Genomic DNA, 14,545 nt, shown 5'->3' on the forward strand with positions numbered 1-14,545 from the left:
GAAATACAAACCCAACCAAAACCCGGGGAGATCTTAAGTGCTCTGGAAGGGTAAAATTTCAATTATAAAAAAAATGTCATCCTTGGGACAGTCGATGCAATAACTTTACAAACTTTAATAATATTTAGTAAAGTACTTAAACTCTCAGATATTTTGCTTAATTCTTTGTCAGTATAAATAGATTCAAATCTGCATTTGATGAGATTTACATAGAATGAAAAATTACCAAAATGACATGTAGTTACAAGTGATTACCGTGTGAGCTCAATCGTTCAATTAAAATTCGTGTCTCGATGTGTTAAACCCTATGACTGATGCGGCATTACACAGTTATTATCAATCAAAATAGTATCTTATAATTTGGAAACATTACTTAAAAGATTTTTTTTAGTAAATATGTTCTATACATGCATTGTTCAGTAAATAGGTCTATTTTATAGATATTTCACGGAGCGTGCAACCCTGATTACAGGATTTATTTACGAGGCTACTTCAAACAACGATTTAGTTGCAAATGAGCTCAGTGAATCAGTGAATCATGCTGGTCGTCTTTTGGTGAACCACGGGTACTTAGAAGATGCAATTAAGACGGAAAACAAGGCATTTCTTGACAACAAAACCGTCACAGATATTCTGAATAAAATGTGGTACGGAGAGGAGAAATCTTTATTTCGTCAGGTATTTGATAAGTATGCATATTGAACGGGGAACAAACTGAGATAGTGCTTATCTGAAATAAAATGGACGCATGTCAGGTCCGGATGTTTTCAAAACTATTACATGCAATGCACTATACTTTAAAGCAATCTGTTCATTAAATGTTTAAAATGTTGATAAAATACATTTCGAAAATAATTTAGAAATTATTGGATCCTAAAATGTAACACTGTGATCGATTGAACACAAGCATGTATTTATTATAATGATGAAGGGATTTCCGGATGAAAAGCATTAATCGTGCAGCTGGATATGAACCGTAATGATATTTCCCTTCACAATGTTAGAATATCAAGATAAAGAAAGATAGACAGCTCTATCAAAATATAAGATATTTGAAAAATATTTCGACTCAAATAACACAATTATTGCAACCCTTGAAAGGAATTTAGTAGAATATCAAAACCTCCCATTTAAAAGTTACCCTCATACTTATTTATAAATGGTAGGTCTTTCTTTTCTCTATGTGTGATTATTCGAGAGATTTCTAGAAAATTTTTGGATTGAATAATAGCAAATTACGGAGATTTTTACTTAATTGTTAATTTTAAGTGCATTTTAACCAAATTATATCTAGAAATACCAGAACAAGAAAAAGAAGCGAATGCTATATTCATGCACAATTATTCATTTTGAACATAAATTAAGGTAAACTTGAGTGGGGTTTTGATCGTCATGTATTCACAACTGCCTGATTCTTAGGCAGATTGGCACTTAATAACAGGGTAAGTAATACCCCAAATTCGAGGATTAAAACAAAATGCATGTACATACAAAGCATTTTGTGTTTGAACTAGCCGACAAAGCAGCAAACAACATGCTAGTGGTATGATGTAGATATTACACGTAAGTCCTTAAGGATGAAATTATACATTCAACTAAATTTAAGGCCGTATGCTTCATAGAGAGTCTAAAAGTAAATAATCATGACACTACTACATCTCAGCGTAAAGCCTCCTTTGAAAAGTTTTAAGTCCCTTCTATGTATTGGCTTCCTAAATTACAAAAAACAACCGTTCAAATTTCGTTTCATCCCAGCTTCTAGTAAATGGTATTGAAATAATCTTTCTTTGCCGTAAACTACATATTTTACTTCTATTAACGAACTTGTTATTAATTTTGTAATAAAGCATATGAAAATAATGGAAATAACTCTTTTTGGAGTGTCAAAAACTCTAAAGAACTTACTTTAAATAAATCTTATACACACAGCATTAAGTGTTATTATCTATATTTAAATATTTTTGTTTCACATGAGAAACTCTAATTGAAAATTTATGACAGAGGAGACGATTTTTCTTTCACGATAGTTAATTTTCAATTTTTGCACATCTATGTTCCTTTTCTCCCCTTCTTATGGTGTTTATATTCACAACTTCGCTATGTCCATGCTTGTAGTCGCCTTATAGATTTAAATGAACGGTATTTATGTATAGCTGATCGATATTTTAATCAGGGATAACGTTACAAAAAATTATCTAAATCTTTACCAAATTCTTTCAAAGACAAAAGAATTGGTTAGGAAGTTTGGCTGTTTCTTTAGTATTCTTATTTAAAACGGAATATCATATCATAATTTTTATGATGTTGTTTACAAAGCACATTGAATTAGACACGATCAATGGAAACTGAGCCTTTGAATAAACGTATTCTTAAAGGTTAACAACTTATCACAATAGTAAAAGATTTAAAATATTTTTTGTTTTCGGTACGAACATTGATTTCGTTTTTGAAAAGTTCAAACATTACTAAATATATATTACTATATTTGTACCGTTATTCGAACTAATGATCTTATCGATACTGGTTACTTATATTTTGGCATTGCACACGATCATGCGTTTCTCAAACTGTTGATGAAGTTTTTATAGTTTATCCGTTGAATGTGTACTGATTGACACTTAAGTCTGGGAAGACATGATTTATTTATTAGTTGCAATTGGCTTTGACCTAGCCTACAGTAACTATGAGTAGGTCTTATTTCGGTGCTTTATGTCTATTGTTTTTATGTTAGATGTTTTTGTGCTTCGTACCGATCTTCTCAGTAATGTCCATTGCAACTGACTTGTACAGTTTATTCTTATTTTGTGCTGTTACACCACTGTCCCAAGGTAGGGGTGGGGTTCAACGCTCATAAACCTGTTAATCTAGCAAATTTATGTATGTGCCTATGCAAAGTAAGGATTAACAGTAGTTGTCAATGGTTAATATCTATCATATTTGTTTTTCGTAATTGTTTTGTTATAAAATATGCTGTTATTTTTTCTGGTTTTAACTGTTTCACATTTTCATGTCGGGGCCTTTATAGCCGACTATATGTTATTGGGGTTTCTTATTGTTGAAGACCGAACGATGGCATATGATTGCATACTACCAACTCAATTTAACTCTTATAAAACACAATTATTCAGACATGACATCAACTAAAATCATACCAATGGAATAAATGACAAAGAATAGCAAAGGTGGAGAGAAATATCTGTCCGACTATCAAGCGTATATACATTATCTTTTATTGGCCAGCTGAAGCCCGTCTCTAGATGCGGGATGTTCTAGCTGAGTTGAATAACCATTGATGGCGTAGGACAGTTTGTTGCCGTTTAGTTGGGTTTTATATTTTTTACACATTTTCCGTTTCCTTTCTCAATTCTATATCTACTTTCAAAGATAGAATAAAGGGAGGTATACAGGTATGATTAAAAATGTCACATAAATTGTTTGATATAAATAACAAGTTAACAAGTTAAAAGCTGATGATAAAAGAAAGCACATACATCGTTCATTCACGCGAACTCGTAATGACCCTACAAGATCATCGGCCAATAATTAGAAAGATAAAAATCCACTAACGAACTGGTCACATATATAATGTCTCTAAACGAGATATCTAATTTCAACAATATATCGATTAATTAAGACAAATCTGACCAACTGACCACTACAGAACCACCAAAACATTACAGTATAAATATATCCCCTTTATACAAATATAAGGTAAATAACTACAGAATTATACTTCCCTGTTGCCCTCAATTGTTCTATTCAGCTTTTCAGTTAGCAAATAATATTGAATATCTTTTTTGATGGGGCCTCATACCGTTTAACATGTTCGCTTATAATCCATCCATTGTGTGTGTGTGTGTGTGTGTGTGTGTGTGTGTGTGTGTGTGTATTCATCAGCTTTTAGATGTATATATACGATTTTGCATAAGCCTTTACAGTTTTCGATGTATAAGCAAGCACCCACCAACGCGTTCAGTATTGAATCTTTGTCATTGTATGAGTTCAGTAATAAGGATTAAAAATCAAAATTACCAGTGTACATGAGCACTAAGAATTTTTGGATTGCGTTAAAACTTTTCAAAAGCCAATTGACACTGACAAAGCCTCATTATGAATTCATGTTGGCATAGAAGACGAACCTCTCCTATACATTTTAATAATTATTTTTTGTATTGATGCACATTATACATTATCCGTCGGATCTCCTACAATTCGATTATGACAGGCAAAGTACAATTAAAGGGACTAGATTAACGTAACAAGGTTAAAGCAGATCCGATTATTTGCTTCCTCTCAAATCATGACTTGAGCTTTGACTGTTTTTTCTCATTTCTTCTAGGTTTTTTTGCCATTTTGACTAAATCTCAAAAACAACATTCCATTTTATAATATAAGTATGAACGTTATACAAAAGTTTATTTCGTCAAAATGTTTCGTGCACAAAGCATATTAGAACACAGAATACTTATTTTTCAAAGCCCTATAACACATTTTATTGCAATGATAGTGTTTAACGTAATTGAGTTAAATTAATCTTCATTTTTTCTCACAAAATAAAATACCAGTTTAACTGTTTGCCAACTAATAAACATGCACTGTAGTTAATTACCTCTGAATAGGTTGGATTGTTCATCCTGTTAGCCCTTACACACTTACTTGTGATGCCAGTATTGATGATCAACATAACAGCTCCTCCTCTTAAATGGTAAGTACTAAATGCTTTACTGTTACCAAGATATTGCAATAGAAGTCCTTAAATGTAAAAGATTTTTATGATGCTATATTTTTAGGTCCCGGTTTGTCTATATGTTTGGTCCTTTTTTGCTTTTATTAGTTCTTTAATGTTTTATTAGGATTTGGTTAATACAACATTTTTACTCTGAGCATCATTTAAGTGAAATTAATTGCTGAAATGCGAATCTGCTACAGTAATGTTAATGCTATTATATAACGATACATATGAAATCGATGTACAGTGATTACCACAATTCGCTGTCTTATTTTATTTCGATTTTAACTGGTCACTTAAAATGTGCACAACCCAGTTAAGTTGTCTGTCAAGCACCATACATGTTTACTCCATATACTACATGCATGCTGTCAAATGCAAGACTTGTCTTTTTGACACATTGCAGTTAAACATATATCAGTTTCACTGTGTAGTGTTTAGAAGTTAATTATTTTGATTTGTCTGCCATGAAATTTGTTTAAGCTGATTAGATAAAAAGGTGCATGTTTGAATAAAAAAAATAGATCATATACAGCAGTTTCTTTGTTTTAGGTTATACCAGAAATACAATCTTCCTTTTATGAAAGCCTTCATTCAGATGGTAAGAAACATTAACATCCATTAAAGATAGGCATGCTACACTATTATCTACTCATCTGCTGAATAAAAGTTGTGTGTAAATTGTATTTACAGCAATATACCGAATGGCTTAAAAAATGAATAATGTAAATTTAGAAGAGGAAATATTGTGTCAGCTAAAAATCATACAAGATATATAAAACTTTTATATAAGATTTCTGACAGTATTTGCATACCTTTTCATCTCATTTTTGCATTAATGTTGAATAATAAACAATCGCAAAAGTATCTGCATATAAACATTTTCTAAAATCTTGAAAATAATAATAAATACAGTGATCACAGCTTACTGAAATTAATTTTGCAGAGGAAGTTAGCATCATTTTTTTTTAAATATTAACATTATAATATTTTATTTAATCAAGATAGATCAATATTATACGTACATCAATATCAAATTATGGAGCATATCATTTTTAGTATTCGTCAAATATATTTTGTTCATATTTTAGCTTGGATACTTGGCCTTTCTGCTGCTATATGCACACATGTTGCTGTTTTACTCAGAGGACAACTGTTTTTACATACATCTATCAATAGCAGGATGGCTGTTCAGTTTATGGCTCAATGAAATTAAGCAGGTATCAAAATATAGTTGCGTTGTTTCTTCACCCTTTTTATACGGGGAATTGGTATGCTTTTTGTGCTAGTTTCTATCAAATCTTACGTCTATTTGAACTAAAAAGTACACATTTGGCTCACTATGTTGCAAGGAATGGTAAAAATGGCGTAATTTACATTATGTTAGTACCTAACAGATATGTGGTGTCTTATGGTTGAGAATAATTGATCATATACCAACTGATCTGAGATGTTGCAGATGATTCATGCTTATAATAATATAAGGATATACTTTTGCCGTTATAAAGCATCTTTTTGAATCACTGTTGTTGGTTATAATAATAACAAGAATAATTTAGAACAAAGCTTAAACATCGAAAAATATTAAATGTAGAAAGGGTAGACATATTTCATTCTGGCAATCCTTTTCCTGCAGCTGTGCCAATAAAACCTGTTGAAAAATTGACGAAAAATAGGTATACATTTTTTTGTTTCTGATTTTTGTTTTTATATTGAGTCTAGATTTAAAGAGAACCATAACGATAGAGAAAAATGTTAGAAATTGTCAAATCGAAATAACTGAGACATGCATTTTCGTAACAGTTGAGTTGTTCTACTACAATGTATGTTGGTTAAATGTGTTAGATATGCCAAAAACAATGCGTGGAATTTCTTTTCAATTTTTCTAAAACTTTTAAAATGTTGCGATAAAAGCTGGGTTTTTGAAACAAAACGGGTAATACCGCTGCTAATTGACCACCAGTCCCTAATTGTACCGCTTCAACTAGCCCAATAGACTGATGTGCTTCGGTATTGCCATGATTAAAACAACAGATATTTCTGTAATCCAGTTCATCAAATTGTGTATCGTGCTAAATCTAAGGAATCAAGTACTTATTTTGTAGACGATTTAAAAATACAACGTCATAAGCAGTCCAAAAATCATGATCATATGCAATGCCATTAATACGTTATATAAATTTAAACCGGCAGTTGTTTTCCGCTGTTAAAATTTCTTTAAACCATTTGGAAGATACAACTCCAAGTAAAAAACGAAAGTATCTAAAAGGATCGAGATGTGATGCGTCGACAGGATTAGCGTATCCTGAAAGGCATAAATCAACCGCCATTTGAATCCACATTCGGACAAAATGTCACAATCGGGAATCGAATATGTATGAAACGGTAGATTTACATATCAGATGAATATTCCAGTACTTAAAGATATATAAAGACCGCGAAGACATGTCTCTATTGCGTTTGGGTCAGTTTTGTGTAAGGAGCATATACCTGTTGATTATAAATCCGACAAGTAATACAATCACGACCGTAAAGTAATAACTGAGGTATGTAATCGCACAGAGTAAGTTACTGATCAGGATGTTTTTTTTTGGAAAATAACCGTTTCAAATTAGTGTCATCTGGAATTTAAAATTGACATAATTTCGCCCAATAGTGGAGATTGGAAACAGATCCACACCTTTTTTTAACGTGATATAGGTGATGACACCTTTTTGAAATACAACAAAATGACTTGAAAATATGTTAAACAGACAGAAATGCAAAAATAAATCACTACTTCAAGTTAGGGTAGTAAAAGTTCTTACAATCGAGTGAAATAATGGGGATAAGGATATGCGGTAAAAATGTCCGTTTGATGTATAAGTAATTATTTAAGATATGCAGAAAGGTCGAATGATGTATTATTCTACCATGTTGTTCGATGTATTTTGTTCTAATAGCTACAGAAACACAAAGTTGTACTGGTCAAACCAGCTTTATAACACTTGCATCTACCAGAACAAGTTTTCTTGCATCAACATTTGTGCAACTCCTGGCACGATACTGCAATGGCTGCTAAGTATGTGTAATTTGGAATTCCCAACCCATGACATCTGCTGTCTCTTTAACCAATCCCAATCTCCTGGCTTAGGTAGATGTCGTTCATGTGTGACTGCCTGTCCCCCAAGCTCTAGCGGGCAGAATTTTATCGACACATTTTATCGGTAAGGAAATGAAACGATTCCGTCTTGTTTGCGTCCACTGTAAGGAAGTTCGCCAAAGCTTTCGGAGTGTCACTGGTTCCCACAATCTTCTGCCTGGTTCCAGAAGAATAATATTAATCTTTTCGGGCGAGGTTAAGGTTACTTTTTATTTCACTGGAACTTGTCTTTGGTTGGCGACTGATCAACAGAAACTTGTTAATAGGTTTCACAATTTGCATGATATTTGTGGTAAGCTGCTCAACTATCTTACATTATGTTTTTATAGGCAGAACATACTCTAGTATAAAAAAAAATTCTGTTATCTCAAATGATAGCTAATATATCCTAGAGCAACTTTTTTTTAAATGTTCTATGTTCTGTTTTTTTTTCAGTATAGGCATCCAGCTATTTATGTCATTCAACTGTATGTGTACATAATTTCTTCTGTTGCTGAAAAAACACTTTGCCTATAAAGAAACGTTTATCAAAATGTTAGAAAATATGTTGCTTTTTAATTAAAAATCTAAATTTTCGAATGCGTGAGTTCACTCTCTGATAATGTTGGCCCTAAAAATCTGAAAAGAAATTCACCCTACAATGTAGTGAAAATTTGATTAAAACATATGTTAAAATGTCCAATTGTTTCAGTTAAAATGCATTTTACCAATTGCGTCATTAGTGACTAAAGTGACGTCAGAATGTAACAAAATTCTTAAAAACATGATTTGTTGCAGTAATCTATGACAGTTTTCTGAAAAATTAACAGTGGCGCCACCATTTGCCAAAAATATTTTTGTTTAAATATTCTTTATATACCATTTTGTTTTGATTTCAATAAAATTTTATTTGGCAAGGAGTGGCGCCACATAGAAAATGAAAAAGGTAGAAAAAGTTGACAAATTTCTAGAAAAATGGTCGAAAACGAAATCTATTCCTATTTCAAGCTATAATATTTATAAATATGAGGCAGATGTACAATTGTTCGCATGATACTTTTAAATATCATTCAGTTAGCAAATTGAAGTTTAAAAAAAACAACCTTGACAAGGCCATTTATTGGGGTTCCTGGCTCTACTCCTTTCTTACTTATAACATATGAGTAAAACGTACACTATTTTGTTTTAAATTGCAACCTAAATGTTGAAAGTTTGCTCATAAGTTATTTCATGTTTACCTTATTTTATTCATTTAAACATATTTATGATTTTATTTTATTTTAACATTTCTTTCTTTAAAGGCCATTGTTTCAGCTAGAAGAAAACGATTCAAAAGATATATGTGTAATGTATGGAATCTCCTAGATTGGTCAGTGATGTTTGTGTACGCAAGTGGAATTGGCTTAGCATTTAGACAAGAAAACGACTCGTCTCATATATTATTGGTCTTAACATTCATTTTACTCAGCATTCGTATATTAAACATGTTTAGTATATCTGAATATCTTGGACCAAAACTTGTTATAATTCAAAAAATGGTACGATTAATTCAACATATTGACGGAAGAAACAATTTTGTACAATGTAACTAACAATATCAAGTCTTGCAACATGATACTAAACCTTAACTAAATGAAAGAAATGAATAATAGATAATTCATGGCAGTCGTAGATTTGTTTCATTTAACCATGGGTTGGGCATTTATATTCGATCATTTCTTCCAGAGCGATAGTGATAATTTTGTCAACGCCCGAAATAAACCATACTATGATATAAATAATATTACATTATTCAATAATAAACATAAAACTCACATTTGTCACCTAAAATGTTCTTTTAACCTGATTTTATTACATTGTGAGGTGTTATACAAGAATAACAAATGGGAAATGTGTCAAAGAGACAACAACCCGACAAAAGGACAGAAAACAGCCGGAGACCACCAAAGGGTCTTCAACACAGCAGGAAAATCCCGCACCCGGGAAAAAATGTGTACTAATTCAGTAAAAATGTCCGTCACACTAAACTCCAAAACATATAAATGAACTAAAATTAAAAAAACATACAAGAATAACAACGGCCAGCGGCTCCTGACTCGGGACAGGAGCAAAAAACCGACGGAGTTAAACATGTTGTGCGAGATCTCAACCCTCCCCTATACCTCTAGCCAAAGTAGAATAAACAAACACAATCAATACGCACAGTAAAACTCAGTTCAAAAGAAGTGCGAGTCCGATGTAAGAATAGGTAACAAAATAAACTAAGCAAAATGACAATGCTACATAAATTAACAAGGACTACTAGCAGTTACTGACATGCGAGCTCCAGACCTCAATTAAAATGATTAAAGATTATGTCTTCATCATATGAAAATCAAGAACAATCCCTCTCGTTAGGAGTTTAGTATCATACCATCATAAAATATATGAGAAGAACATAACCCGTATCATGCCAACAACTGGTTTTAGAATGAATGTGTTTATATCCGACGAAAAGGCCCTATAAATGCTTCAATATTAATACCAAATATGCCATCTTTAACGACCTGACAACAGTATCGTAACTATATCCCGTCTGAATAAGTCTGTTTAAAGGTTTGGTTAGCTTTTGAAGTGAATGCCGACATTTTTGTGCTTTGTATATAATATTACCATAAAAGATTAGATGTGATATACCTGAACGTGTAAGATGTCTGCATGTTGATTTATATTTACGAATTATGTCATTGTACCGATGATAAAATTTAGAAAATGTTTTGACTAGTTTGTGATATCGAGAAGCTTTGAAACACCCAGTGTTTACATTCGACGCGCCCCGAAGGTGACCTTCTGCTGTTGTCTGTTCTATGGTCGGGTTGTTGTCTCTTTGACACATTCCCCATTTCCATTCTCAATTTTATATGACATCACCTTGTTTGGTTAACAAGACGATAACATAAAATGTTACACCAGAAGAAGAACTGAAATAGACTGATTTGTTTTGTTTTTTTTTGCGTTAGAAAATAGATAGTATTTGTTGCTTGGCTCACGTAAATCTTCGGTTTTATTGTAGTTAATTGGGGTTACTTGGTCGTATACTAGTACATAAATTTGGCGTTACCCGGAACAGCCACATTTGTAAATTAATGAAGTTTGCGCCAAAAAGTAAATATACTTTTTGACGATATGTTTATGTACAAAACTGTATATGAAACAAAATCACAAAACAATATAGGAACCACATGCGGAAGATGCTGTGATTATCCAATTTGTACTATAAGAGTCGGGCCATAGTTCATACCAAGCAATATTTCATCATATTAACAATCATTTAACCACAAGTAAACTGCTTTATTCCTATAAACTGGTGGACTATTTGTCAACGAGGGTTTCACCAGGTCAGTTGTAAACACTTATGGGCTGGCTTTTCTGTAAATTTACTGTTTGAAAAATGTTGGAATATTCAAAATTATTAGGTTTTTCTCTCCCTATGTAAAGATTACTAGATCCGTATTGCGAACAACTTTCCCAAATTTTTGGTAGTTAATTGTCAACAACTTCGTCATAATTAATTTGTCATGGAAACGTTTTGATTTGAGCGCAACTGAGCGTTTCTATGATGAGTTGGTCGTGACAGGTCTGTACGTTGCGTTATAATTAGCTGCACAGATGTCTAAGGCACTCAGCACAGTAAGGCAGGCATACAGTTGTTTTATAACAAGTTACAATAAATGTTTTTTGGCGACCCACCGTAGTCCTGACATTGTTTAGGTGATTCCAACACAATAATTTATATATATATGTTTATAAAGTCTACATAGAGAGAGGCGGAAGATACCAAATATATATCAAAATTCATACATCGAAGACAAACTAAATGCACCATGGCAAGAACGACCAAAAATACTCGTTTTATCTTAACAGAGGTCAATTTGATTAATAAAATAATGCAGATACAAAGGTAAAACTATATACCTTTCTACAAGTGTTATCGCTAGTAAAAGGATATTTATATATATATCTATATATATAATGTCTGAATTATAGCCAACGATAAATCTTACGGGTCGATGGATCATATAAATATAACACAGTACACTACAAAATATAATATATAAGTCTAAAGGGGTACAACATCACAAAAATAATCAAATCATTAACAAATGTTAATATTACGGATAACTAATATCCTTCATCAGAAAGTTGTAAAATGATTCTAATCTTGACATGTGGTATTCAAACTGAAATTATAATCTTAATCGCTATGCAAATTATCACGAATCAATACGCTGGTAATTTTTTTTTTCAATATTGATATTTGGGAGGAAGAATACATTTCTTAAAACGTCTTAAGCGTCCTATACTAAAGTCTGAGTTACTGGAAACAAGTGATGGTAGGGACGCATTCTATGTTTTTTTTTTTCATTAATGCCCTCTTGGGAAACAGTCCTTAACTTTCTTATTCAAACACTTTCTCGAGCAGGTCTGTCGGCCTTTGACCAACCCTCGTTGTGGTCTATGATAGTGTTGGTAAGGTTTTTGAGATCAGCTTGGGCGTGTCCATGTGATCTAAAATGACGACTTACGGGGATGTCGGGCTTGCAGGTGTAGTCACTTCTATGACCATTTATGCGTTTGTTGAATGGCTAGATCTGTAAATTTGCGTTAGCAATTTTTTTTTCTTCCCTGGCCAGGATTCGAACTTATGCATATATATATATATTTATATATATACAAGTCTAAATTGAAAACAACGTTCAAACCTATGATCGCCTTGGATAAAAACATGAGGTGCAAAAATTGGTGCACCATATCCGCATTTCGACAATTAATGTCTCTTCAGTCGAAATAGGATGAACGGATTATATAAACCCGAAGGCAAATATAATGCAAGCCCAAACGAAAAAAATATTAACAAGTCTAAATTGAAAACAAAGTTCAAACCTATTATTGCGTTGGATAAAAAACGCAATTTCAATACGTGTGCATGCAAAACAAATTTCTTGGTAGATGGGTCTAAATACAGCACAAACAACATTTTCCAAAAGACCAAAAAGTGAAGTATATTTTAAGAAAACGCATTTGACTAACAGGTCGAACAACGGATGTTCTTAAACCCTGCTTACGGTCATGGCGATTGCCAAATAAACGGATCACTAGATGTAACAAAATGGATCCTAATTATTATTTAATACCAAACAGAAATCAATTAACTTGCGGAAAAGATAGTATACTGCAAACATGAGGTGCAAAAATTGGTACACCATATCCGGATTTCGACAATTAATGTCTCTTCAGTGATGTAAGGCATCGACACGGTATTTGCAAGGCCATATAATTTACCTCAATTTAGGATAGACTCTTATATCAAGATGTAAACGGGTTTGTTGTTTTATGACAGAGACGAACACATTTTTCAATGTTAAAACATTTCATTATACAGTGAAAGTCAAAGTCAGTGGCAACAATATACATACAGAAACAAACAAAATACAATGTAATAATACATTACAAACTAAAGAATTACTGGATATTATACGAAATTGTTTCAATACTAGTGTAAATATTATTCGATTGAATTGATAACCTTTCTCTTTTCAGTTCAAGGATACGTTTGTCTTTTTGATTATCCTAACAGTTATCATGACGAGCTACAATGTCTCATTTCATTCCTTGAATTACCCAGACTCTAATTTTAGTTGGGAACAGATAGAAAAAGTGATGCAACATGGTTATTGGATGCTTTTTGGAGAAAATGATCGAGATGGTAATGCACGTGGGTTCATAATCAACTGTTTAGCTCATCTCTCTAGTGTGTGTTTTGGGGGTATTTTGCCATTTAATCTATTTCCATCATTTAAACTCCATTGGCAACAGTCGTATCCATTTTTGACAACTTTTTCTAAAGAAACGATACATTGTTAGACAACAGTTTCACTAAGTTGTCTTTATAATATATAGATCTAGAATTATATTTGTCAATAACTAATCTTAACATTTAAATGGAAAGACCTCATTTTGTTTGTCGCCTCTCTTCCTTCCGCAATAAATTAATCATCATGCCTCGGTGTCCTTAAGGTACCATGTATAGTCGCATTTGTCATCATCGCTTATAATTATTCCGTTTGTGATATTTTGGGAGGAAAGCGAAACTAAAGGCGTCCGGATATTGTTTTCGTCATCGGACGGACGTTTAAGTCATAGTCAGCCTTCCGTTTAGGTCTGTTAACATAGTTTATGAAGCCGTTATTCAGCATTAACTTCTTCACGAAGAACTAAACAAATAAATTGTCATATTTCACATGCATTTTATAAATCTAATTCACCTAATATTTTATCGATCTCATTGTAAATTTTGATTCATTTAAAGAGTCACAATTTCTTGCTATTGGACTGTCGTCGTCACCTGTCAACAAATTATTTCCGCAGTTTTCCCTCTTTTTCCAATCTCACGTCTTTTTCACATAAGAACACACTATTAATTATTTGGATACCTTCCATAGTCCTCCCATTTTTACATAATAAGGTTCATAACATCATCACAAACCTAAGTCTGCTGCTGAAAAATTCAAAACGTTATGTTGACATCAGTTCATGTTTAAGATACTTTTGATACCTTTCCTGAAATTCTCCAGTCATAAAATCTTTTACAAAAAATCTTCCTACAACAGCTTACATACTTTCAACCACGCTCTAAATGCCCGCGAGTGTGTGTC

General features: G+C 32.5%; 1 protein-coding gene across 34 annotated transcripts in view; it reads left to right on the top strand.

Moving 5' to 3' along the window:
- LOC127712112 (uncharacterized) overlaps nt 1-14,545 on the top strand; it is a 468,529-nt gene that overhangs the window by 135,958 nt on the left and 318,026 nt on the right. For 9 of the 34 annotated variants that reach the window (XM_052218347.1, XM_052218348.1, XM_052218344.1 and 6 more), the window contains exons 23-28: nt 441-678; nt 4,620-4,705; nt 5,282-5,330; nt 5,821-5,949; nt 9,152-9,388; nt 13,431-13,596. The exons of 12 other annotated variants lie outside the window; for them this stretch is intronic. In XM_052218347.1, the coding sequence (XP_052074307.1) occupies nt 441-678; nt 4,620-4,705; nt 5,282-5,330; nt 5,821-5,949; nt 9,152-9,388; nt 13,431-13,596 (905 nt within the window). The remainder of the gene's footprint in view (nt 1-440; nt 679-4,619; nt 4,706-5,281; nt 5,331-5,820; nt 5,950-9,151; nt 9,389-13,430; nt 13,597-14,545) is intronic. 13 more of the 34 variants (XR_007986948.1, XR_007986947.1, XR_007986949.1 and 10 more) reach the window with 7 other exon arrangements.

This window comes from Mytilus californianus, unplaced genomic scaffold (genome assembly GCF_021869535.1).
Source record: "Mytilus californianus isolate M0D057914Y unplaced genomic scaffold, xbMytCali1.0.p SCAF_8, whole genome shotgun sequence".
Lineage (NCBI taxonomy): Eukaryota > Metazoa > Mollusca > Bivalvia > Mytilida > Mytilidae > Mytilus > Mytilus californianus.